A 26,148-nucleotide genomic window follows, 5' to 3' on the forward strand; every position below is an offset into this window, starting at 1 on the left:
TTAGTTGTTTGCATATCAATCTTATCTCTATTGGACTGCAGGGATAAGGATAAGGGCTGCATTTTTCAAAGCCTTCTCTACAACTATGTCACAACTCAAGTAGGATGATTTACTAAATAAAACTATTAGGGAAAGCTTAAATAAACAAAAAACAAACTTTTTAAAAAAAATCTCTACGGTTTAACTTTAAAACATCTATGACCTTTCACTTCCATGGTCAGCTGATATACTTTGATTTTTATTAAGTTTCACTCTCACTATTGTACTAGTTTTCAAACATGACTAGAATTTAAAGAGTAAGTTGAGGGTTGATATAGGGTATACACTTTTAAACCCCGCGATTAGATTCTTTGAAAACCAGCAATGTTAACTCTAACAATTCTGAAATATAACTGAATCCTTGGCCAAGGCAACAGTTTCGGCGGGGGAGGGGGGTGGGGGGGAAGAGAGAGAGAGAAAACGAACAGCTCATCTTCTGATGTGGGGGGATTCCCTTTCCAGCAATTGGTTTAGACTAGTTTCCCTCTCCAAGAAGCTTTCGATTAGAAAAACTCAATAAATGACCATTAACATCTGGAAAGAAAACCAGGAAATAGAAACCCATTTACTTAAGAGTGGATGGAGTGTCGCGGATAGCTCCTTTTCATAAAACTCAGCAGCCAATTTAAGCTTTGCACTCAGTATCTACCGGCAGAGATTTTTTTCCTACCTAATAATAAAAGCAAGTCTCATTCAATTTAGTCCCTTCTCGAGCACCGTCTCAACCTGTCAGAATCTGACAAGCAAAAAAAAAAAAAAAAAAAAAAAAAAAATTAAAAAGAATGGGGGGGGGGCACTAGGATTCCCGTTTACATCACTTCTTTTTCCGAAATCACAACAGTAAATCTTGGATTTCCTTCACTCTGAACTAACCCTCACAGTCTAAATATAGTTCTTTAACCCCTGCCTTGCCATTCAGTTACACATAAGCGCTGTCAACTACAGAACCACAGCAGAAACCCCTACAAATTGCCTTGCTATTCTGCTCGGAAGTCATGCCCTGCAGCAACTGCCTGACGCCGAACTGAGGGATATTACCCAAACACAACGCAACGGAATCAGACATGCAGGGCACACACGGTTTCCGCGAGGGAGGGAAACGCGACCGGGAAAAGTGTGCTCATCACCAGCCTCGGGACCCAGGGGTGGCGGCGGAGGGGGGCGATCCAGAGGGGAGGAGGACAGAGGTGCCCAAGTGGAGGGAATCCTTCCCTCTCAAGTGAAAAGGGCTGGATCCCCGGCAGCAGGCTCAGCCAGTCCCTCTTAAGGAAACGGTGAGGCGGGCAGAGGGCCCTTAGTTCGGGAAGGCGGAATGCAGACACTTTCTGAGGTCCGGCTGCAAGCTCCCACCTCTCGGGGCAGACTAGGGGTGTCCCATGGGTGGCTGAGGGGAAGCCCGGCTCGTGAGGGGCAGCCTGAGGCTGAGCAGAGTTCCGCCTGATGAACACCCAAGTCGTGTCCGGCCCGTGCCCCCGACAAGCACAGCAGGAGCGGCGCGGGGCCACTAGAGTGGGGGTGGGGGAAGGTAGCGAGGGGGTGGAAATGGGATTCCCCCCCTCTCTTGGACGTGCATAAGCTGAGGAAGCGCGCGGGCCAGCCCAGAGCGGCGTGCTTCAGACTGCGGAGCCCCGGGATCCCGCCGCCTGCACCGGCAACAAGGAGCCCCGCAGCGCCCGCCGCACCGGCCCCTTGGTCCCCAGGGGCCAGGGACTTCGCCTGCGAAGGCGCTCGGGTCTGACATCCCACGGGACTGGCTCCTGCTCCCGAGGGGCTCCAAGGGAACACCCCAACCTAGAGCAGATCTCCGCGGTTGTAAAACGCCCCCCTTTCCCGTCCCCCTTCTCAGCTTTCCCTCCTCCCGGGGCCGCAGAGAAGGGTCACCACATGCAAGAAGACTGAGGCAAGTCGGGGGCAGTGGCAGTGGCAGTCTCGGACTTCCTCTCCGGTTACCTGTAAGGACTCCGACACGGATTTGATGGTCGTGGTTAGTAAGGATCATTCCCTCGGTCGCCATGTTTCCCAGCGCAGTCACCGCACTGACAGGAGCCGGGAGAAGCCGGAGCTCGGAGCGCGCCGGCCGGGAGCGCGCTCGCCTTGGACAGCGCGAGAGCGGGAGCGCGAGGTGAGCGGGGAAGGAGGGGGAGGCAGCCGCGTGCTGGTCGGCCTGCCCCCGGGGGAGGCCGAGCCGGCAGCGCGCGAGTCCGCGGGAGGGGGCGGAGTCAGGGCGCGCGACCCACAGCGGGGTCGGAGGCTGCGAGCTGCGGGAGGTACACGCTGTTGTTGCTGGTGGAGACCGCGCGGAGGTGTCCGATCCAGCCGAAGAAACCCAGGCCGTTCCGCAGGGCGCGTGAAACAGGGCGGCTGGATGGCTGGAGACTGAGGGAAAAGGAGAGCACACGCTCGGGAGGTTGTGGGGGCGGACTCGAGGACAGGGCGGAGCTACACTGCGAGGCGTGGAACTCGTGGAGAGTGAGGGGAGGAGGGAGAGCTCGGTAGCGGAGTGCTGGGAGCGGGAAGAAGCCGGCCCAGCCCGAGGAGGACCGGGGAACGCTCCGGGACGCGCGAGTAGCGCCGGATTGGCTGAGAGAACCTGGAGCGGGTGCGCGCGAGGCACGAACGCAGCCCTCAGCGGAGCGCCAGGCAGAAGCAATCCCCTGCCGAGCCGGGCGCCTCAGCGTTGGTGGGGCCTCTGGCCGGCTTTCTGAGCTTTGGAGCCGCTCTCCTGAGCGGATGAGGAAAGGGCTTCGCATGAGGGGGCCACACCTCGCATCTCCCTGGAGCTGCCAGACGACCCTCTGAAGGCGCCAGGGAACCCGGAGGGAGCTTAGAAAGCTGCGTGGGTGGCCGACGGGCGACTACGTTGACACTCCGTGGTGGGTCTTGAAGAAAGAGGTATCCTGTCCTGCCTCGTCTTCCCGATTGCTTCTTCCAGTCTGCTTCTCCTGTGCTTTAGGATCCCGTCTCCAAGTCTGTGTCTACATGGCGATCTTCACAAGCTTAGGAGTCTGCAGCAGAGCATCTTGAGTATAGACACGCTGGCCTTTGCGCCTCCTGCGGTTCTCCCGTGGTTTTGTAGCTTGTTCGATACAGTCTCTGCTTTTCAATGAAAAGCACTAATCTTAGAAGGTGTTCCTCCCCCCTCAACCGTGTCACAACAGTGGAAATAGAACCCAGACCAAGGCAGTTTCAATACTGAGTTTCATTTCAGTATTTGCCACCACTTTTTTTTCAGGTGTTTTTCATAAAATGTATTATTAATCACCTGTGGCTATTTCGTATCAGTTTCTTAGCTCCCTTCTTTTAGCCCTTTCAGCTTCTGAATTTAAAAAAAAGTTATATGCATACACGTATATATTTTCCCCTTTGGTTCTCAGCCATGGTAAAACCTGGGAAGGTTGAAAATGAAAAGCAAAGTGTCAAAAATGTATAATCAACGTTTGTACACAATTAAAATCTCAGTTTGATGGCTATAAGTTTTTTATTTTAGTTGGAACATGGACGTGACCTCTAACGATTCACATTGTTACGTATTTCATTTTAAATAATGGGAGTAAAAGGAGATGGTGAATGGAATTGAGGTAGGATAAAATAAATTAAATTTTTTTTTTGAGTATGGGTATTGCAAGTATTTTCGACTATGGATTAAAAATTGAAGCCAGATCATGAATCCACTTCGTATAATTATGACCGTAGAGCCTGGTGGCCAAGGGAGTCACAACCAGTTTCAATGACGTATATACACTTAGATGGGAAAGTCTGTCCAAGAGCAGTTTCCTTTATCTCTAAAGATGAAGAGCAAATAGTTGCTTACATTGTTACCTCTGTAACCTATCTATTCTCTACAGTTCCCTCTAATTTGAAAAGGTTAAATGTCTTGAATTTTCGGAGAGATAAATCCTAAACCTGCCCACTAATAGGTTCTGTAACTTTCAACAAGTTTGGTCCCTTTTCTTCATCAGTTAAATAAGGTGGTAGACTGAATAATCACCCTTTCAACTTAGAAGTTCTATATTTATGGAAAGAAACTTACGCTTCTGACAAATAACAAAATGAGACTTTCTGTATAAAAGTAGTAATGGTAAACATCAAAATTTAATTGGAAAGGGTGAATACGAATTAAGCGTTAAAAAGTATATGGAGGTTTGTTTGCTAAAACTACTAAAACTGATGAAGAAAGCGATATTAGTAGAACTGAACTGGACGATTATAATCGATGCTTGTCATCCAACAAATTTCCACAAGGTATATTAATCTCTGCTGAATTTAGCAAGCTGTAACAGAATTTACACAGGAAAAACCCAATGACCTCATTGCCTAATGTGACCATTTTTCTCCGACGGCTCTTATTGAATGAATATGGCAGTATGCACATGCTTTTTTACTCCTGTTACATTGCAACATTTCTTCAAAATTCATCCTGAATTGGGTGTTAAAACAAAGAACATTATTTGGTAGGTAGGAAGAGTGTAGCTTTTCTAAATACTGACAAAAGTCTCAGGAACATGGTGGGAGAGAGAACCAGAGTGAAAGAGTTAAAAGAGTTTGTATGAAAAGAATCAGAAGCACCCAGGGATTCATTCTCTCCATCCTTAAGTTTTAATAATGAAAACTATAGGAGTTCACATTAACTCAGAATTAACATAAAAGATAAACATCTGGTTTTCATAATGATTTTTATTATGAAGATGAAACTTTTAACAGTAGAGATGAATTGCTGAATGAAGTTGGAGTATTTTCCAGTAACAGTGTATTTACACTTAGCCCTCTGGTATCAATACTTTAGTTTTCCTGTGGTTAATCACAATTTCCATGTAAATAAGGTAAAAGCTTATTTGCTGTTCTGTGGTCGGACTCTCCTCATTAGTACTAGATGTGAGCAAAAACAAATTTGATAATGGATTATTCTTTCTCTGAGGCTCATTTCACTCTTTTCCCCTTTCATGTTTGGCTAATGGCCACAACTAAAACTGAGTGGATTAAAAATGAGTACATGCAACACTTTTAATGTAATAATGCCAATGAATTGTACACTTTAAAATGGCAAGAATGGTAAATTTTATGTGTATTTAGCACAATAAAAAAATGGGTACAAGGTGAAGCTTTGGTTGATTTTAACCTATTATTTTCCCCCAAAGAAGCTTGGTTATAGTCAAGATGAATTTTAGACTGGCTGAATTATACAGTACATTAGTTCCTCTGGCTGCTAATAACTAAGTACTGCAAACTGGATGGCACAAACAACAGAAATGTATTCTCTCACATGACTGGAGGCCAGAAGTTTAAAATCACAAGGTATCACAAAGTATCACAAAGCCATGCTCCCTCTGAAGACCCTAGGGAAGCATTCTTCCTTGTCTCATTCTAGCTTCTGGTGTCAGCAACCTTTGACTTGTAGCTGCATCATGCCAGTCTTTGCTTCCATCTTCACATGACCTTCTCTATGTGCATTTTCACTTGTCCTTCTTACAAGGATACAGTCATTGGATTTAGAGACCATTGTAATCCAGTATGACCTCATTTAACTAATTACATCTACAATAACCCTATTTCCAAATAGGTTACGCTCTGAGGTTCTAGGTGGGTGGGAAATTTTGAGGGTCACTATTCAACCCAGTATGGGCAGTTATAGATTACATCACTGTGTATCGCCATGAAACAGATAATTCAGCCTATCAGAAATGAAGGTTCAAAGATTTCTTTAAAAGCTGGGATTTAGAAAATAGATAAACTCTTAGAGAAAACACAGCTCCATAGAGAGTACTGGAGAAATTTTTAATACTTAAGTAGCCTAATGCTTTCCCCCTAGAAGTAGTTTTCTAAATTAGAATTTTCTAAAGTCTAGTGAGGTAAATTCATTCATTCCTACTAATGAAATTGACATTTTGCTTTCAATTCTATGCCCTTGTTATCTTCTGGTGAAGCTGGGCCACCTCAATTGCCTATGGAGTTTGATGGCACTGATTTGGGAACAACTAGGACAATGTTTTCCAATGTCTTCCATGTTTAAAATAAATTTGAACTTTCCCTGCACTCTTGATATTGTTTGTTCTATGCAGGTTGTTGCTTGAATAATTATTTTGTGCCCTCATCCTTTGTATTTTTTCCACCCTTACTCTGTTCCTCTGAGGTTCTCATCCAGCTATTCAGATATATGAGGATGTTTCTGGTTCCAAGTAATGATCCTAGTTTAAGACAAAAGAAGTTCACTGGCTTATGAAACTAGCAAGTCCAGGCATGTGTAAAGTTTCAGGATTGGCTAGCTTCAGGGTCTGAAATCATGCCATCAAGATGCCATTTTTCAGCTACACTTTGTTCTTTGTTGACTTAATTCTCACATAGGCTCTTTGTACATAGTAGCAAAGATGGTATTGACTTCGTAGGCTGTAATTTAGATCGGTGGTTTTTAAGTCTGTCTGGGGCACCTGGACACCCCAACATCCTTTCCTGACATCTGCAAGGTCAAAAACATTTTCACAGTAACACAAAGGTATTGTTTGTCTTTCCACTCTCATTTTCTCATTAGATACAGTGGAATTTTCCAGAAGCCTCATGATGTATAATATCATCACTCTGATAGCTAATGGAATGTGTTTGTATATTTTTATTTTTAAAAACATTTTAATATATAAATATCAATAGATATAACCTAAACAAAAGCTCTTCGGAGTCCTCAGTAATTTTTATAATATAAAGGGGTTCTGAGACAAAATCTTGAGAACCATAGAATTAGGTCATGTGCCCATCCCCAAAGCACTTACTAAGGCAAGGGGAGTGACATTTTCTGATAGATTTGACCTTGATCATGTACTCACCCAGAGGATGGAGATGAACTCTCCCTTACCAAATGAACTAAGATCAAGGGAAGATGGATCTGGGTACTATATGTAAGGCTAGTGCCTGGACAGGTTAGCAGACAATTCAGCTCTTCTTACCTCTCTCTCTCCACCGTTATTAAAGATTTTATTCTTTTCTAAGAGCTCTAATTTATACCTTTAATACCACCTGCTTCATCTCATGTTTATGTTCATAAGATAGAGAAACTCTTCCATATATGTCCTGATAATTTACAAATGTACAAGGTCACCACTTATTTATATGGCTGCTTATCTGGTGAAAGAAAGAAGAAGAAAGAATTATTAGATAAGGTGAAGGATGCTAACATTTGTTAAATGGAAAAGTAACATTAAATACCCAGAAGCTATTTGATTTCTTAAAAGGGCTCTGTTTACAAGGCCTTCATTTCTTAGTGTTCAATATACACAAGTCAAGAAAGACAGTCCCAAACTTAACTGACATGGATTAAAATTATGTGAACCTTTAAAAAGTCAAAAGTGTCATGCTTTTCTTAAATTATTATTATTAGTTGGTTCCCAGGTCATCAAACTTAGCTTAAAGCCCAGCTCCCTTAGAAAATTATTTTTGTTTCTATGAAAGCAATATACAAAATGAAAACTACCATATGTTGCCATGTATAACGCGTACTTTTTTGCCCAAATTTCTGAGGGAAAAATAAGGATGCACATTATAGATGGATAGTACTAATTCCATATCTATATAAATGTTTTTAATTCTTTTATTTATGCTTATGAATTAAAAGTATAACTCTAGAAAGCAATAGTGATATCTGTTTGCAAAGTAATACCCTGGAATATGATAATAGGTTTTGTTTCTAAATGTAAATAAATAAAAAATTGAATTAAAAAAATTGAAATGAAAGATTTTTTTTTTCCTGAAAGTTTGGGCCAAAAATGTGGGTGTACATTATACATGGGAGCATGTTATACATGGCAAAATACAGTAGTTTGTTAACCTAAATAATCTCATTTTCTCTCAGGTTGACTAAAATTGGAGAAAATGTGAATTATGGGATGTTTATACAGAGTTTTAGCTTCAAATGAACCTTAAGTAAAAGTTTGAAATGTTAGGAAGCATAAATGAATTTGTGAAGGAAGCAGCTGTTCTGAAAATTCTCATTTTATCATGTAATAGTTACTTCCATATTTGTCTGCTTGTGTATCTCATGTGGGATTGACTGGTTCCAGAGCAAGTATACCTTTCAAATACAGAACCTTGTTCTCTTCCCATTTCTTAATATTTGATGACTAAATACAGACAATATGAAGCAATGGGGACTTTGAATTGCTGGCAATGCAGGTTCCTCCCAAGGTGCCAGAGGGGCCGTTAGAAATTTGCTTTGCCATGTAACAGATTGCAGAAACCTCTGCCTGTAACAGTGGATACCACCTAAGGTGGCCATAGTTCACTTAAACAATACTAAAGCTGGATTTTCTGCTTCGATCTAAAAATGTAAGGCATAATACTGCATACTGCCACTTGTCCTCTTTGATGTCTGCTATTCTAGACTACAGATGAAAGTACTGGCCTTATTTCATTTAGGAAAAAAGTGTATGACAAACATTACTAATCACTTTGAGGTCATTACAAAAAGGTAGCTGTGGAAGGTGAAGTGTAAACAATTATTTCATAAATAGCTAGAAACTCAAAATAAAATAAATGAGATAAGCCACAAAAATAAAGCTACACATCATGATGGTTTGTAAAGGTATTGCTAATGTGACAGAGTTTTTTGTCAATTGAACTTAAAATTGAAAAGTGTCTCCCCAAGTACAGTCAATGGTATTAGGAGCTTTACTCTCAGAGAAACATAATTGGAATATTATGAGTATAAATAAAACTGTACTAATGATGTTTCAGTTCCATGAATACTTTCTGACTACTATTTCAGTTTTCCTCGTAATTTGATTCTGAGATGTGGGATGCCCTAAACATAGACATATTCTAACTACATTGGAAAGTATAGCCCTTTCTGTAATTTAAATTAATGTGGTTTGTCAGTGACTCTCTTGGGAGTTTGAGTAGTTTAAATGAGTATCTGATCTTTTGGGAAAGTAAACCAAACAAATTTGTAGATACAAACTGGAGATCCATACACTGGATTTATCAAAATGCAGACATCCATGGATAGCCAGCCTACCTGATAACTTTGCACTGCCATATAGGTAAAAGTCAGATTCCAAATTCAGTCTTAAAAGCAGGGTAGAATTAAAAGGTACAATATTTCAGTTTTGTGTTTTGAAGAAATTGAAAGATTTAGAGTATTTGAAGAAAGGTGATAAGCCTGATTGATAATGAACATACAATTTCAATACTTTAAAGATGGTAAATGACTAATTTTTCAAGAAGTTGTAAGTCTCTGCTAGCAAGTAAACTAGCTTATTCCATGCCTTAGTTAATGAATAATTAACAATGACAAATAATTGCAATTAGTTAAAAAAATAAGGAATAAAGGTCAGATACTCATCTAAACCCATTGAAGGGGTAAAAAAAGCAACACCACATGATTTTAAACATTCGAATGGTGATCTTTTAATCTGATTTTTAAATTGGGAATCTAAGACCCTGTGGTTAAATGATTTGTTCAAGATAGTGGTACAGTCAGATTTTATATTCCTCATTTCAGCTCTCATTTCTCTAATTCAATTGACTTGGAAAATCTCTTAGGACTTCTGACTTTCTTAAAACAGAAAATGCATTACACACTCAGATAACTCAGTTGGTAGAACATGAAACTGATGATCTCAGGGCTGCAGGGCCTGTTATTTTTGTGGTAAAGAGAGACAAAGTATGAGTTAGACTGGCTGTGGTAATCAGATTAATTGTTAACAGCCCCAATTAACTGTGGAACTTTGGATATTCTTTCAACATACCTAAACTCCAGTTACCTCTGCTGTGAAGAAACTTTATGCTTACCTACAGTCCCTTCTAGAGTCCAAATTTCATGAGCTTGTGTTAACTTTTCTAGTCCAAAAGTACATTAAGAAAATACACTCAAATCAAGGAACATGTATAAAGGACCCATGGACAAAGCCAAAGTGTGTAAGGATTGAGGGTGGGAGGTGGGGGCGGGTGGGGCAGGGGAAAGTGGTGGCAGGAAAATGGAGACAAATGTATTTCAACAATAAAAATATTAAAAAGAAAAAAGGAAAATACACCCTTAAAATTTAAATCGACTTTGGGGGAAAGAAGACCTTTAATTGTGGCTTACTTTGCTCATTGCTAGAATTTAAAAGGGATTCCTACAGGTTATCAAGTGTTTTGTAACAAATCAACTTTCCTCATGTTGACATGAGATAGAAATTTAATGACAGCTATGCAGGATAAAGAAAAATCTGAAGTTCTCAGGGACTACAGTATGATCCAGTAGTATCATATTGACATAAGACAGAGTGTCAAGAGACCTGGGACTTTGCAATTAACTTTCTGTGGCATTATGCAACATCTGAGCCTTTATCAAATCTCAGGCACCGTTTAAGGTGGTCAAAATGAAAAGATGGTTCTGACCTGGGTTGGGTGTCATCCTGCAAAGCGAAAGGTTGCAGGATTGATGGTTTGATTCCTTGTCAGGGCACATATCTGCAATGCGGATTTGGTCTTGTTGGGGGTGCATGTGGGAGGCAACTAATTGATATTTCTTTCACATCAGTGTTTTTCTCCCTCTCTTTCTCCCTCCCTTCCCCTCTCCTTAAAAATAAGTAAATTAAATCTTTTTGAAAAAATGAAAAGATGAACAAGACATAGTCCTGGGCTTCAAAGAGCTTACCATTTGGTGAAGGAGATAACTGAGTAAACAAATAATTGCAATATAGTTCATTAAGTGCTATGATAGAAGTCAGAGAGCCTAGAACAGTGATTCTCAAACCTGGCTACACTTAAGAATTTCCCAGGAAGCTTTTTAAAAATATAGGTGCTCTCGCTCTATTCCTCAGAGATCATGATTTAAATGATCTGGAGAGAGGTCCACTCAATTGGTATTTTTAAAAGCTTCCAAGAAGATTCTAATACACAGCTTGGGTTGAGAATTACTGGGATAAAAGGTGGGCACCAAACTTAAATAGGCAATGGTCAAGCAGACAAGGGAAAAAGAATCTTCCAGGCAGAGGAGCAGCTTTGTGCATAGGCATGAAGATAATAGTACTCATGGTGCACCAGGGAAACTGCAGATAGTTCTGCAGAGCTCAATGTAGGAAGGATATATAGGGGAAAGGGAATATAGTGAAAGATGAGCCTGGAGGTGTAGGCAGGAAGCAAATCATTATTATATGGTCTGGGAATGAATTTGAACTTTACACTAAAGTCAGTGGGAAACCTGTAAGGAAGTGACATGATCTTATTCCTTTTTCAGAAAAGGTAGTTTCAGTGATGCTGTGGAAGGTGGATTAGAGGGACTGGAAGCAAGGAAACCAATTAAGAGGCTGCGGTAATCTAGGCAGGAAAGAGGGCCTGAACTAAAGCAGCAGTGCTAGGAAGGTAGAAGACATTCAAGGAATAGATAACTAGGAGGCAGGATCAACTGGGCAGTTGGATGTGGTTGGTGAGAGAGTAAGAAGAGCCTATGGAGTATAATTTTCTTTATTTTGTGCCTATTTTTATTCATTTGCCAGTGATAGATTTGCCCAGAATTAAACATTTCAGAGACAGAGAGGAGCAGCTTTTTATGGACTTAATATACAATGTGGTTGGAATCTAGTCATTTCAAAATCAAAAGCTATCAAAATAATCAGAGGCTGTTTTACAATCCCAAAATGACTAAATTCCTAATGTGCTTAAGGGTGAGCATCCAATTGGTATTTCCACCAATTTTGGTGGGGAATGAGAGGGAAAACAGTACTAAAACAAAAGTTTGAGAGATTTTAATGAACACAAATGGCTATGCCTAGTCTTTAAATCTGTCCAAGCGAATGGAGTAAAAGCCTTCAATCCTTCAGAGATTCATTCATCTGGCAGTGACCTCAGAAAAAAGAGCCTCCCTCCTACATCGTCAAACTGACTTCCTTTAATTCTTTGTTGTTCTGTGTAGATCTTTGATCCCAGGATTCTCTAAAGCAGGAAGGAAAAAAAAACCAGGGTGAAAGAAAAGGACAGCTAAAACATCAAGTGCCCTGGCACTCACTTTGCAAATCCCTAAAAATATTAAAATAGAATATACATTAACAAATGCATTCCAAAAATCTACAACTTTTCAAGACTTTAAAGTGATTTTGAAAATGAGAGTAGTCCTCACTACATTAGATGCATTTTTTTCCAGTAGTTGCTCTGCTCTTAGCTGTAGTGCCCACAGCACCTTAAAGGAGACACTGGGAAAATGAGAGCTTTCATTGAGAAAAACAAACGAACAAACAAAAAACAAAGAAAACTAGTTTTATTTTGAGTTGCAAGGCTATTAACCTTCATCACTGTATTGTTTCATTGTATGACTGTAGAACTGACTCTGGTATTAGCATTAATATAGATTTTCTAATTGTTTTAGAAAAAAACTTTATCAAACAGTATTTAAAGTTGGAGCGACACACTTTTTTTGTTGAGAGCTCATGTCCCACTTGTCCCAATGAAAAAAAATAATCATTGAATATTACATGCAAACAATTTTATTTGAGAGGCTACAAAGTGTATTTTTAATACAACTCTTAAATGAAGAAATGTGATGTTAATTCATACATATGTGTATATGTATTCACACCCAATAACCGAGATATATATTTCATAAAAATGGCCACCAGTGGATAGTGAAGAACAAACGGAAGATAAAGGTGGGGGTGGGGAGGAGAAAGAGCAGGCAGAGTGAATAACAGGCACAGGCTGAGACAGAGTAGGAGAAGGGAGGCAATAAAATGGGAAGGAAAAAAAGAGGAGAGAGAGAAAATTGTAGGGTGCTAAATAGACTCTGTAATGAATCTGTCCTAGGTTAGTGTTGCCAGACTAAAATATAGGATAACTAGTTGAATTTGGATTTCAACAAACACTAAATAACTCTTAATATTATTGCATCTTATGCAGCATTTGGGACATAGTTATACTAAAGTTTATTATTTATCTATAGTTAAATTTTAACTGGGCATCCACTTTCTATTTGCTAAACATGACAACCCTTTCCTAGACATCCTGCTGCTCTCCCGAGTGTATGATGCAAAAAAATTTAGACTCTATTATCACTCATTGAAATAATTATAATATTAATAATATGAATAAAGGTACAGTTTACTTTTAAAAACTTTTTTCAATTTATATTTTTGAAAGAGGACTTTTATTATCCCCCTGGAATTCTGTGGGGGGGTTTCATATGAAGTGAAAGAATGACTGAGTTTAGAAATTAATTTCATCATCTACTAATACCATAAACCTAATTTTGACATCAAGTTGCCTCAAAACTTACAAAATTCTGTGCTTGAGAACAATACTATTTATCAAGGACCCAGATTTAAGCTAGCTGTGGGTTTCCACCTGTGCCTTTCAGCATTTTAGCTTGACACTACTATTTTCCTTTCAACAGCACATGCTGGAGTGCATTTCAGCCATCAGGAAGAGTAATACTAAAGTGAAGTAAAGGTTAAAGCTGGGAAAATGCCTTGCTTTCAGAACAGAGGGAGTTATAGAATAAATAAGGTCTCAAGGGTATTCATTTCCCACCTCACTGGACTTTCATCTGAATTTGTAAGTGTAGCAAAATATTCATATCCAACCTTTAGCTTCTGAAAAGAGCTCAAGGAAATGCTAAGAGTTAGAGGAGGGGTGGAGGAGAGAAAAGCAAGGTTGTCAGAATCAAATGTCTTATCACTGCTTCTATTATTACTAAAGATAAACTACTTCTTTAAACACCAGTATGAACGACGGGAAATTCAGCTAAATTTAAAGATTGCTTCATGTTCTCTAAGATAGGTGTCCTCTAAGATAGGTGATTGCCAAAGGCCACAAACTGTTCTCTCAACTCTGCTGAAGCCAGGGAAAGGTTGCCATACACTGTGGTTCAAATTGTAATTATACTCTGGTGGGGCAGTAAATCCCATCAAATGTGACCCATTTCTGGAAAGACTAAAAAGAAAGACTTTACCCTAGGCATAAAAATGTTTTTCTTTTCCATAAGACTAGGTGATGCATTATGCCAAACAGATAAGCCTGCAAGGGTAATACTGTACCCTGGACCTCAAGGGAATTTACAAGCAGTGATTGCCTGAAGTGTAGCAAAGTCAGTGTTATTAACACAGGATTGTATGTTGCCAGCCAAATAGGTCACACCCCTGCGAAGCAGCCAACCAGCACACAGGACAGTTGACGTGAGAGTAGGGATTCTCTCTACTTGGAAATGCCTAGAACAGAAGAGCTAGTACCCTGATTTGCTGGAAGGTGTGTCCAAAATTACGTTTCACCCTTCCCTTAAGGAAGATTGTGAAATTAAATTCTTTGAAACTAGAGAAGAAACATTATCCAGGAAAACTGTTAAGTACTGAATGCTGAACCTTCAAAAAATCACCACACCTTGTACAATTACCTGCTTTTTTGCTTTTTTTTTTTTTTTTAAATTTAGTGTCCCAAGCCCAATAGGGATTGTGGGGAAAGTGGGCAGTTGACTGTTTTTTGAAATGGAGGGAGTAGAATAATAGGTAAGGATCGTGAAGCCAAATACCAAGTTTAATATGGTCTACTCAAGGCTGCCAGTAATACATATCAGTGCCACAGAGCATGGCAGAAAACATCAATAGCTTTTTTTTTTCTGTTTTCATTTGATATATAAATGTAGCACATTTTGTCCTAAGGGTAATAGAAGGCCAATCGCTACCAAAGCATTTCCTGAATTACCAGGATTTGTGGACTAGGCGGCTGGACGTGATTGGTGCCACCTACTGGGATAAGTGCAGAATTACAAATCTGTCAACCTGTTGGGGAACCGTTTTATTATTGAACACATCTTAGCAAGTATGATTCTTCATTCGGAAAATTATAAATTAAACAAGTGACAAGTTCCAATTCAAGTCATGGCCTTTAGAAGTGGATGAGTCATGAGAAATCACATACTTTAATACTGCCATTTTATAGCCTATTCTAGAAGATGAGTTTTGTCTATGGAGTCAGAAGCCTGACTTCCTCTGAACTTGTTTCTTGTTCTGTAACTACCCCATGGAGTTGTTGTGAGGGTTAAACAAAGTCATATGTTTTCAACATGCTCTATAATATGTTATGGTTGTTTTAGATAAAGAAAAAAACTGAAGCTAAATGACTTGCCCAAGTTATTTACCTGGTTAGCCTCAGAGTAAGGCCTTTAACTCATACATACAACTCAATCTAGTGCTTTTCTTTTAAATTACTAGTTTCTAAAATTTGATGGTGAGATGATTTTAGGTGGTAACTAAGATAGATCTACAATAGGGGGTGCTAGATGCTTTAAATACTGTAAATCACGGCAGGAAAATTATTACCTTTTCAATTCTCTCAAACTTGTTGACATCAAGGAGTAAGTTTCAGTTTGTGCTGGGTTTCTTTAAAACTCTCTACATCTTGCTAATCTCATTTCCTAATAAAGAAAAAACATACCTCAGGCTTCAACATCTTGTTTGAATATTAAAATTTTGTTTTCTGTATACTTATTATTAAGTTAACTTTCTATTATGAATAACTACACTGGAATTTCATTTAAAACAGTAATATAAATTTTATTTTCAGGTAATTCACTTAAGAAATAAAAAAGTCAATCCAAACAAAAAATATTGAATAAGCAAATCTAAGGTACACAAAAGTTATGAAACATTGAGCACCAGCAAACTACCTCCCTATGATATCACTGTTAATAATAATATTAACATAAAAAAACTGATGTTTCTTTTGTTTACTTTTAAATAATCAAACACTAGGTTATAAATAGGTCAACACAACCAAACTCTGAGACTCAAATTTCAGACCCACTTAGGCTCAAACAAACCTAAATATTTTGTTTACATGTGTATTAGAAAATGAAAGTGACGTATAATCCATGCTCAATGAATGCACAATCAATAAAACACAGGAACAGTGGACCACTCATGCTTGTGGCTACAGTCATTTGCAGTAGCTAAACAGTTTGGTGCCCTATCATTAATTCTCCAGAAGCATAAGAAGAGACAAGAGAAAAGTGTTGATCTGTGAGCTGTGCTAGTTCAAAGTTCAAAGACTCAGTTTTACAAGCAAGCAGGCAAAAAAAAAAAAAAAAAAAAAAATCTGAAATGATCAAGTTAAATGGAATCATTCATTCATTACTAATTTTGGCTTGACTGAATCTGAAACTAAAAGAATTTTGGCCCTTACACTATGGATCCCTGAAGATGACCTTCAACTAATTTTTAAATGAAATAAAACAAGGATTTGTCTTCCTCATAATCCTTCTTTCCTCTAATCATTTTCATTTGTATCTTAATGACTTCTGGCTGTATTCCATGTTCTTATTGGAGAAGAAAACCTCCAACTTTCTGCATCCAATTCTTATCAAAACAACAGTTAAAAGAAAAATACTAATAGAACACTGGCTGAAAGATAGGTAGTCCATCTAGTCTTTTGGATTTTCTAAATTTTACTTATGGAGCATGTACCTGGACTAAATCGTCTTGAGCTGATTCATCAGTTTTTTAAAATTTCAAATTAATAATTTATCAGATGGTGCCAAGTAACAGATAAGAAAAAGCCTAGGAAATTTAGATTCTGAATTCATTTTAGAAATATTGTTGAGGACATTAGCTGATATAATACAGAGAGAATGTCCTGTCCATGTGATAAGGACCTAGAAAGAAATTTCTCTTTGGTCTCAGTCCAATAAAAGCTATGGTTCTCCTGAGCAATTGGTGATTGTTATTTTGTGGACCCCATAAATTCATGTTTCTTTTTCTGGGGGATTCAGAACTAAGTTTGAAGTCTGCCTCTATCAACTATATCTTACTTCCATCATGCATTTTCATGTATTTACCTGGCTTCAAATTATTTTCCCTTTGCATTGATTTATTAACCTGCTTATTTAATCCTATGTGCAATGTGTTATTTTGTAAACTGTTCAAGCCCTTTATGGAATATGATTGAGAAGAAATTAGAAATACACATTACTGATAGTGATAAAAAAAACATTATCATGCCTTAGCCTTGATTTCTCATTCTATGTTTCTTTTTTAAAATATAGCATTCAGATCTGTAGATCCCCCAAAATTTTAGAACTCTTTTTCTCCTGCACCTCAGAAACTATTCCTTTATTCTTGTTTTTATGGCAAACTATATGATTTCCTCTAGTGATGCCATAAATTCTTTTTGGGGAAAATGCTGAAACTCCCAGAGGAATATCAGGGTTGGTGAAACTCAGAGCCACTGTCAGATGTCTATCTCCTTGGCCTTCTGTTCTGAAGTAGCAGAGTCTATGCCAATAAAATTCATGAGATCAAACTACTTTAATTCCTAGGAAAGGGGAAGTGTGGGGAGGAAACTAATATTTTATCAAGTGCCAACTATGTACCAACTATATATGTTACGTATATAATATATTACTTAGTTTTTACAAAAGAAAATTTCATCTACTCCAGAGGAATCCATACCTTGATATGAAACCTTCTGAGTAATAATAATAATAATGATGATAGTGATAACACTGATTATAACACTACTAACATTTATTTAACTTTCTGTGTGCCAGACATTATATTGATCACTTTGCATGTACTGGGACCTCTAATGTAAAACAAACCTCAAACTGTGTACCTTTGAAACTCTACCTACCTTCTTGGGATCCGAGAAGATTAAAAAAATACCTGCTTTGGCTGAAAATTCTGCTGCAAGTACAGTGATAGTATCAGGTCATTGGCCTTCTGGTAGTTCTTCCAGGCTTCAATTCTGAGCTCAATCACTTTTCCATTAAAGTCATTCTACAAGAGAACATTTTTCAAAACTACTCATATACTATTATTGGCTTCTCTAAAACCACTGCAACCTGAATCCTTTTTACTCAGAAGTTTAAAAATGATCCCATCATGCTTAGTTTTTAAAAGTTGAGGAGAAAATATGTGTGATTTTTTTTCCCCATTTCAAATAGAACAAAATCAAGACCGTAAGAAAAAGTGCTATTTGCCCCAAGTTACTCAAGGTGAAACTGAAGACAGCTTTCTCCAGCCATCTGCCCATGTAATATTTCTTTTAGCTGGACAATTGGTAATTGAGATGAAGGGTTTGGGCTTAACATTATGAAACTAAAAGGCTTTACATTGTATGAATGCAATTGTAACCCAAGTCTAGCCTGGGAAGACATTAATACCTGAAGGTTGTCGGCTTGTTCCTGATACCTGACCCATTCTATTTTCTTCTGTTGCTTTTCCTGGTGGAAGAAAGAGCCTCTGGGTGACAAAGTAAATTGAGATCAATAATCAGGTTTCTCAATATGCTGTAAAAACTTCATAGTAAAATTATGGTATCATAGATTCACTGACAAATTGGTTTCAACTGCACAGTCCTATTAATTGACCTCACCTTGCACAATCCACTCTCCAAAAGTTAAAATCTAAATAAATAGGATCGTTTTCTATGGATGAGTTGGCTGAGAGAGGATTATATACAAGCATAATACCTCTAAATAAATGTTCAAAAACAAATTAACAAGTGTTTTGATGTCACATAGCTATTGTGAAGTTGTTGTTGGCACAGCTTCTCTCACTTTGCCCTAGAACTAACATGATTTCCCAGACACTGCAGTATCACTTTGACTCAAGTATAATATCACAAGGGAATCAGATCTATAAATTTTTCCATTGGTTCACGAGCATACTAGAGTTTAGGCATATTACTGCTACATTAAATATATCTAATCCGTCAGGCTTAAAAGCCAATGCCATTCAGAAAGATCATATTACCTTTTTCATCTCCTTCACTTTCTCTATATATGATGTCTCCAATTCATTCTCGGTCTCCCTAGGCAATGAGGGGGTTTGGGGAACCTAGGATGGAAGAAGAGAGCTAAAGGAATAGCAAGTCCCAGGAAACAAATACAATGTCCTAGCAGATGGTAAATCCAGTATCCTAAAGGCCCAAATCCTGCCTATCTGCCTACCCAAAACAGCCCTGATTGTCAACAGACTGTTTCCAGTTTTGTGGCATCAACAATCTTTAAATTCTAATACCATAAAGTGTACTTGCCTTTTCATCCTGCAAGTTTGCTTTGTTTTTCATCTGTGGTGTTTTTTGTTGATCATTGAGTTCTTCTGTGTTGAATGTCTAGAGAGAGACATTTTGGCCAAACTTTAAATTAGCAGGAATTAATAAGGGAAGTGGAAAGCCAATATGGGTCAAGGCTTTTGGTTCCTGCTAGTCAGCAACCACTCAGGGCCCAACGTGAAAAGTGAACTAGCAAAGGAGGTTCAGAATGGAACAAGCTCCTCCATTTGGTCCCTTGAATGTACCTTATAATAATAATAACTATTAACTGAACCCATATTGTATACCTATCACTACTATAAGCTATTTACTTACAGTACTATGTTAAAAATATTCTCATTTAATCTTCACAAGTCTATTTTATTTCCATTTTACAGGTTAGAAAACTGAGACTTGGAGAGGCTAAGTCAGTTGTTTGGGATCACAAAGCTAGGAGAGCAGAGAGCTGGAATTTGAACCAGATTTCTTAGACTCTGAAGCCCATGTTCTTAACCACGAGGCACGCTGCTCTTCTTTCTCCATTTCTCACTGTCTAAAAATATGTGTAGGGAAAGTCAATCACAAGCTAAGTCATATGGCCATCTATTATAAAAAGTCTTTTGGGAGGTATGGAAAAGCTGGATTTTGATAGAGGATTTGTGCTGGCACATTTTCTGTCTCAAGGACTCAGGAACTCAGGAAGTAAAATTTCTGACAATTCATTGAACTGATTTGTAGCTGCCGCTGAGAACTCAGAGCAGATCTCAGTGTAAGATGCAAGACCTGACGGTATCCTGATTATTTGTGGAAAGGTGAGATAAAAAAAAAAAAAAAAGCAGTCAGAAATCACATGACACTCCTGTTTTTATCAGAAGACACAACCTACTCTTCTGTTCTCACAGTCTGAAAAAGCACTCTGATACAAAGGACTAGTGCACAAAGGAATTTCTGCTCCTGCCTGGTTTCCCAGCAAAAAGCCCTACCATTGTTATCTTAAATAATTTTTGAAAAATTATAGAGGAATTAGAATTAGGTATTCATTTATTCACTCACTCATTCATTCAATTTACATTTAGTGATCGTCTACTGTGTTCCAAGCTTTGTACTATGTGCTAGGGATTCAGAGATGGATAACACAATCAAGATATTGGAGCTGCTATTCCAGAGGGGAGCAGGTAGACAAGAAACAAGTAAAATAATAATAATAATAAAATAAAAATAATAATGTTATATTATAAAAAGTGTTATGGAAGACATGAACAGAGTTGTATAGCAGAAAAAAGGGGACAGGGGTTGCTCTATTTTAGAGAGAATGAACAAAGAGGGCCTCCCTGGTGACACTTAAACAGACCTAAGGATAAGAATGAGCCAACCATAAGAAAATACCATTATAGGCCAGGGATAAAGCAAGGACAAAAGCCTTGAGATAGGAAAAGTCTTGGCATGTTTGAGGAACCACAAGGAGGCCAGCATGGGAAGGAAGGACTTCTGTGAGAGGAGACTAGAGAGGTAAGCAAGAGCCAGATTATGCCACATTAAGGAGCATCTGTAAAGGGTTTTCATAAGAAGAATGATATGATGTGATTGTTTTAAAAATATCACTGTGGTTGCTGTGCAAGGGATGAATTGAAATGAGGTGTGAGTAGAAGTAGGGACATGAAAATAGTGGGGACAGGGGCAGGGGAAAGGGAACTTTTTTGCCCTATGGTCTGTAAGGCAATACTTTCCAGAGACCCCTAGAGGCACACCTTGTTCCATAGCATCTCCATTTCCTTCCGAAGCATCTTGTTTTTCCTTTCCTGTTGGAGGGGGAAACCAAGCAAACAGAAATGTGTTTGTCTGTCATTAAAGTGAAATTGGAAGAAATTATTAAGTAATAGGGAAAGAGGAGTACAGGGACATATTCAGTCATGGAAGAAAGCAATAAATGAGCCTAGCCCAGGAACATAAGAGAAGAGTTTGATGATGATGACAACAATAAAAAATAATAACAATTTTGAATAACTTTAATTGTGGTAATTATGGTATGGTATCAATATAAATGAGTTCCTCACACATAAACTTTAAAACATTCTTATCACATGGCAATTTCTTTGGGGCTTAGACCACTAATTTCCAGTTTTTAAGATCCTTTACATTGTTGATTTTTAAATATCTTATAGGACTCTTAAAACAAACTCTTTTATTTTGGTAGGTATTTTCTATTCCTTCTGAAATGTGAAGGATTAATATACTTGTATTCCTTACCCACTAGATGAAAAGTTTTTTCAAGTCAAAGAAATAGAATTTTTGCTAGCTACTAGTCCTTGATTTTCCCAAACATTGTATTTGACTTCCTTTGGATCATCCTGGACTTTGTTAATCAAGGAGGTATAAGTGTTGAATCATGGCATACTAGAGATGAGCACTCTGTCTTTCCTTTCACATCTGATGACAGCAATGGAATTGATCTCTGTTCAGGAAGCCATTCCCTGAAGTGCCCATCAACCTCTTACCAGATTCTGCTTCATCTCCTCAGCTTCCTTAATGAGATCCATGACTGAGGATTCTTCACTTCCCTTCCCTGCCATGATCTGTCTCATGATCTGCAGACTAGAAGGAAGAGAGAGACATCATAAAACATAATACTTCCTAAAGAGTAATATCAATATTTTGCAACCAGTCAGAAAGTACTCTATCATGGAAGTGAGATAGGGGCTGAAACCACAGGAGTTATGGAAGTCCGTCTGGACATAGCAGGCCTTTATAGGTTGGCTCCATTCCCAACTGACATTTGCCTTAGCTGTGTGCCCTATAATGAATTCTGTGCTCTATAATGCTCATCACTTAGATCTTCAACAGCCAGTGATACTCCTCTCCATCCTGTCAGAAGAATGTTTTGGTGTGTGACTTTTGGAGTATAATGGGGCACTTTTGCCCCTGTGAAGAATGAGGTCAGTCAAAGAACACGTTGTCTTCAGGATAAATCCCAGAATTACTCCCTAACTTGTATCCGTCTATCTCTCCCATCTTGCTTCTCCACATAAAGACATTTGAGTTAGTTGGGGAAACCACTTATAGCCTTACGGTAGCCCCCAGAGAATCAAGCCATCAAGAAGTTTCTAACAAAATCTGAATTAATAGCAAGTCTTTGACATCCTTTAATGGCATTAGTAATGTTTATATTCATTATCCTTTTATTCTCTCCAATTATAAGCAGAAAAGCAAGACTTTGTGTTCTCTTGGCCTGAGGGAAGCCTGAGTTTCTGGATTTGCTTGACACAACTTTCTGCCCGGCATTTGTTTTCCAAAAATCTGAGCTCCCTGAGATGTTTATGGTAAGGGTAGAGAATGAAGGTAGTAGACCTATTAAGGGGAGATTGCCCAAGACTAGAAAGGAAACAGAAAGTTGACGGGTCCCAAGAACATGAGTATCTTAGTGAAGTGTTAGGACCTCAGCTGTCTACTATGCTTAGAGAAGCCAGACCCTAGGTTTAGAAAAGATTGCCATTCCACTGGCATGGAACGAGCAGAGTCATCTATTCTAAAGTGATTCCACAAACATGAATAAGGAGCTACCAGTGTGACCATGATGATCTGAAGATATTAAAGCCTCTTACCTGTTTCTTAGGTAGATACCCTATTGAAAAAGAGTAATAACTGTAATCCTGTGAGATGAGGGCTGAGTCATATTTAATTTTACTAAAAGAAAATAAAGGACTCCTTGCAATTCCGATTTTATGATTACAAACTCTATAGGTGAATTTCTAAACCTTTTTTAAAAATGTAAATAATCATTGCTAATACTATGGATTTAAGTTCTCCAGGCTTTCTCCCTTTAGGAATTTCTCAGTAGGGAGCCATTACCTTCTTTGTTTTTCCTCCAAGTTAGACATTAACTTCTGGAATAAGAGGTTGTTCTTATTTTCAAGAGGTTTTAGCATCTCTAACAGTTCCAGCTTTCTTAGTTTTAAGTCCTCATTCAATTCCTTCAAGTAGTTGTAATCTATTTTGGAACTTCTGTGGGAAGAGACACCATAATATCTGCCCTTAGTCTCCGTTAATAGAGATCCTGTTTTCCTTCTTGGATAGTTACTACTTAGCATCTTCTGTCAGAGACTCACCTTGTTTTGGAGGGCAAGTGAGAACCTGGAGAATTTGAACTGCTTGTCATCTTGAAGGGAAATGTCTACTTTTAATATAAAGAGGTCTTCTCAAAAATGTGTGCCTTTTTGTTCCATTCAGTTGTCATCATTTTTGTGCTTATGTTCTTGAAACTCCTGTTGCATTGGACTGATTTTAACTGCAGCTTGAGGTCACAATAGTCCTACAACCACAGAATCATCAGGTCTTTCAAGTACCTCCAACATCAGTGACAATGTTTTGAATAAAAATACTATTAACTACATCTGATAAGTTCTCACCTTAGCTTTAACCAATGCCAAAAGTTTTATTCTGAAATATTTGATTGAATAGTATGGAATCACAAGATAACTATATTATGGAATTCCTATTATGGTGGAAAATGGTGGCCTATCAAAACTAACTCATCAACTCCATCTTCTAGGGCAAGTAACCTCCATGGAATGCCTACTCTCTGTAGGGCACAGTGCTGGATTCTTTGAGTGAAGAAAAGATAAAGACAAAGCATCTACCTACCTTCTGGGGGTCTTAGGAGGAGGGAAGGATACCTGTAAGAGATATTTTTAAAAAATAGAAGCCAAACTGACAAATAGAAGGTATAGTTATAATATTGTGTAATGTTATATATATGGCAAATAACACTGTTTTCCTATTTTTAAAAGTTGATATATCACAGTGGGAATGTAGACTGATATTGGACATGTAGCAAGAGGACACAATTGTGAAAGATCCGTACTGTCAGTATGTCCTATAGCCAGGCTTTTCCTTGAGAGGCTATAATTCTAGACTTACCTGAAGATTCTGATTCTGCCTTCACTTTCTTCTCCTTATTAGAACCACATTTCTCCTAGACCCTAAGATTTCCTGTTTTCATCTATATCACTTAATGAGCAGAAAATAACCCAAAGAGTTATACATTTGTTTCTTCATGCCCTTTAAACACAGTTTTAGGGGAGTAATTTTAGTGATGTTCTCAAATGTTAACCAAGTCATGTTAATCTCAAGTATTAACTATTTCCAAGTATTTTCTAGGGGCAGTTTCCAAATTAACTTAAACCCTCTCTCTGTTAGGAAACCTTAAAGGAAGAGTATTGCAGGAGAAATAACACAAGACTTAGTTTGTCAGATTTTGGTTTGAATCTCATCTTCACTTTAGGCTATGAGCTATAAGTTACTAAATTTTCTGAGCTTCAGTTACTCCTTTAGTAAAAATGAGAATGGTAAAAAAAAAAAGATTTATTATGAGAATGAAATGTAATATCATGTCATGTTCCTAGTTCATGTCATATTTTAGTGTATTTTTGGTTTATTTGGGTATGAGAATTTTTTAATGCCCTAAGTAAGCAGTCAAATACAAAAAAGCTGATTTATATGAAACTAATGAAGCTTCAGCTTTAAGAGCCCTTCATTTTCACAAACCTCTACCAAAGGCCCTTGACCTCATTTTGTATTCATAATTTGGCATTCTTTTTTAGAAAGGGAGAACAACCCAAATTATGGGTCCCACAAAACCTGGACCTGCCCATGATTAGATATGATACATACCTCTTCTAAGTATCTTCTACATCAAAGCCTCTCATTAGACAGTATCTACAAATACTTTTTCTAAAGCATGTATGTGTCACTTGTAAGTTTTGTATGATAGCTAGTGTAATATGACATTAAATTAGAACAGCTGTATCAGGTAAACTATAATATAATTCACCTTGATTGCCCTAAGAGTTCCCATGAAAAGTTTGGGTTAAATGAGGGTGAGCCAACTTCACACAGTTAAAAAAGGGAACTAAGTGGACTAATTATTATTAGTAGTAGCTTTTTGGACTGCAGATGTTGCAGGTGGTAGCAAATAGTAGAGGACAAAAATGGCATTGATCACTAAACATGACCTCTTTAAATTTCATGTTGTGACATTTGGTTGGCAGAATTATGTTAGAATTTTAAAACGTTCAACAGGCAGGCAGCATCCCAACTCACCTTCCTTTCTGTCCTTGCTTGTGAATGATTGAAAGTGGAAGAACACTTGCTATTCTGATGTGCTCTTTGCCAAAGCCAATCAGCTTCTTTTATTTCCCAACATTCCAAGGGCCATTTCTTCAACCTGGAATATGGCTTACAAAAAGAAAATTCATCTTTTGATAATGTATACAGACTTTAAGAACTTGAAACAAAATAAAACAGTATTACAAGGGGATCATTGACACACTGCATTAACTCTGGGACATAGGTAGGAAGGGTGAAGCTCTAGTTGACCATTAGAAGTAGAAAGAAGGGAAGCTGAACACTAATGTTAGGTCATCTGTTAACTGAGGAAGCACAGTAGGAAACTTTGAAAGAGTAATGACCTGCGGTTTGGAATAGCACCTGAGCAGTGGCAAAGGAAGCCAACCAAGCAAGAGTGAAAAGATTGCCAAGTAGTGCTAAAGGTCAAGGTGAGTTTGGGAACTGCAGATTTGTCATGGCATGAATCAGCAGTTATACAATTTCTCCAACAGTGCTTGGCAAACTAGAAGCAGTAGTAGAGAGAACAGATGGTTATTTGATCTGTGACTTGGCAGAACAGATAGGCAGACGTTTAAGAGAGTAAGGGGGTTCAGAGTGCTGGTGAGAGTATCCATCAAAGGACTGGACATTGCATTCAGACTGTGCAGGAAAGAAAAGGAAGGGGTAGCTAAGATGGGAAATTGGAAAGGGAATGAGTTTAAGGAATTTGTGGTGGAAGTACAGGTGGTTATGGCCAGTGAACATCTTAGGAAATAACTTGTGGAATCTCATTTGTTTAGATTAATTGTAGTAGCAATTCATTTTTTTTCTGCAATAAACTTTCTGTTGCTTTCTGTCTCTGCATAATCATCACTGAAATACATGTGGTACCTCAAAATAGGCCTATAACAAGCTATTCACAATGACCTCATCCAACATTATAGCATTTGATTTTAGTATCTTAGGAAAAAGTGTGATTGTTCTATAATTAGAGATCTCAGAGCAATAGCATTTTAATGTCAGCTT

At 38.4% G+C, this 26,148-nt stretch overlaps 2 protein-coding genes across 7 annotated transcripts in view; both read right to left on the reverse strand.

Moving 5' to 3' along the window:
• GPHN (gephyrin) overlaps window positions 1-2,877 on the reverse strand; it is a 439,737-nt gene extending 436,860 nt beyond the window's left edge. For 2 of the 6 annotated variants that reach the window (XM_054567420.1, XM_054567421.1), the window contains exon 1: window positions 1,990-2,637. In XM_054567420.1, coding sequence (XP_054423395.1) covers window positions 1,990-2,053 — 64 coding nt within the window. In that variant the 5' untranslated portion in view covers window positions 2,054-2,637. Of the gene's footprint in view, window positions 1-1,989 lie in introns of all 6 variants that reach the window. The other 4 variants (XM_054567416.1, XM_054567418.1, XM_054567419.1 and 1 more) reach the window with 4 other exon arrangements.
• Window positions 2,878-11,829: 8,952 nt separating this feature from the next.
• Window positions 11,830-23,173, reverse strand: CCDC196 (coiled-coil domain containing 196). Its single transcript, XM_054567022.1, has 9 exons — window positions 23,124-23,173; window positions 22,867-23,019; window positions 21,516-21,612; window positions 20,769-20,819; window positions 19,024-19,101; window positions 18,741-18,824; window positions 18,149-18,208; window positions 17,649-17,762; window positions 11,830-11,937 (listed from the first exon to the last, which is right to left on the reverse strand). Exons 1-9 carry the CDS (start codon window positions 23,171-23,173, stop codon window positions 11,830-11,832), a joined length of 795 nt encoding a protein of 264 aa, XP_054422997.1.
• Window positions 23,174-26,148: the final 2,975 nt, after the last annotated feature.

This window comes from Pteronotus mesoamericanus, unplaced genomic scaffold, assembly GCF_021234165.1.
Source record: "Pteronotus mesoamericanus isolate MK-2021 breed Mesoamerican mustached bat unplaced genomic scaffold, CSHL_Meso_final contig_182, whole genome shotgun sequence".
Taxonomy (NCBI): Eukaryota; Metazoa; Chordata; class Mammalia; order Chiroptera; family Mormoopidae; genus Pteronotus; species Pteronotus mesoamericanus.

Bases quoted from the DNA above. Each gene is read 5' to 3' on its own strand.
- CCDC196 (XM_054567022.1), bottom strand. From the start codon at position 23,173: ATGACAAGCAGTTCAAATTCTCCAGGTTCTCACTTGCCCTCCAAAACA. The intron at 23,020-23,123 runs GTGAGTCTCTGA...CTCTTCCCACAG, and splicing joins CACTTGCCCTCCAAAACAAG to AAGTTCCAAAATAGATTACA. The intron at 20,820-21,515 runs GTAAGAGGTTGA...CCCCTCCAACAG, and splicing joins AGGAGATGAAGCAGAATCTG to GAAAGGAAAAACAAGATGCT.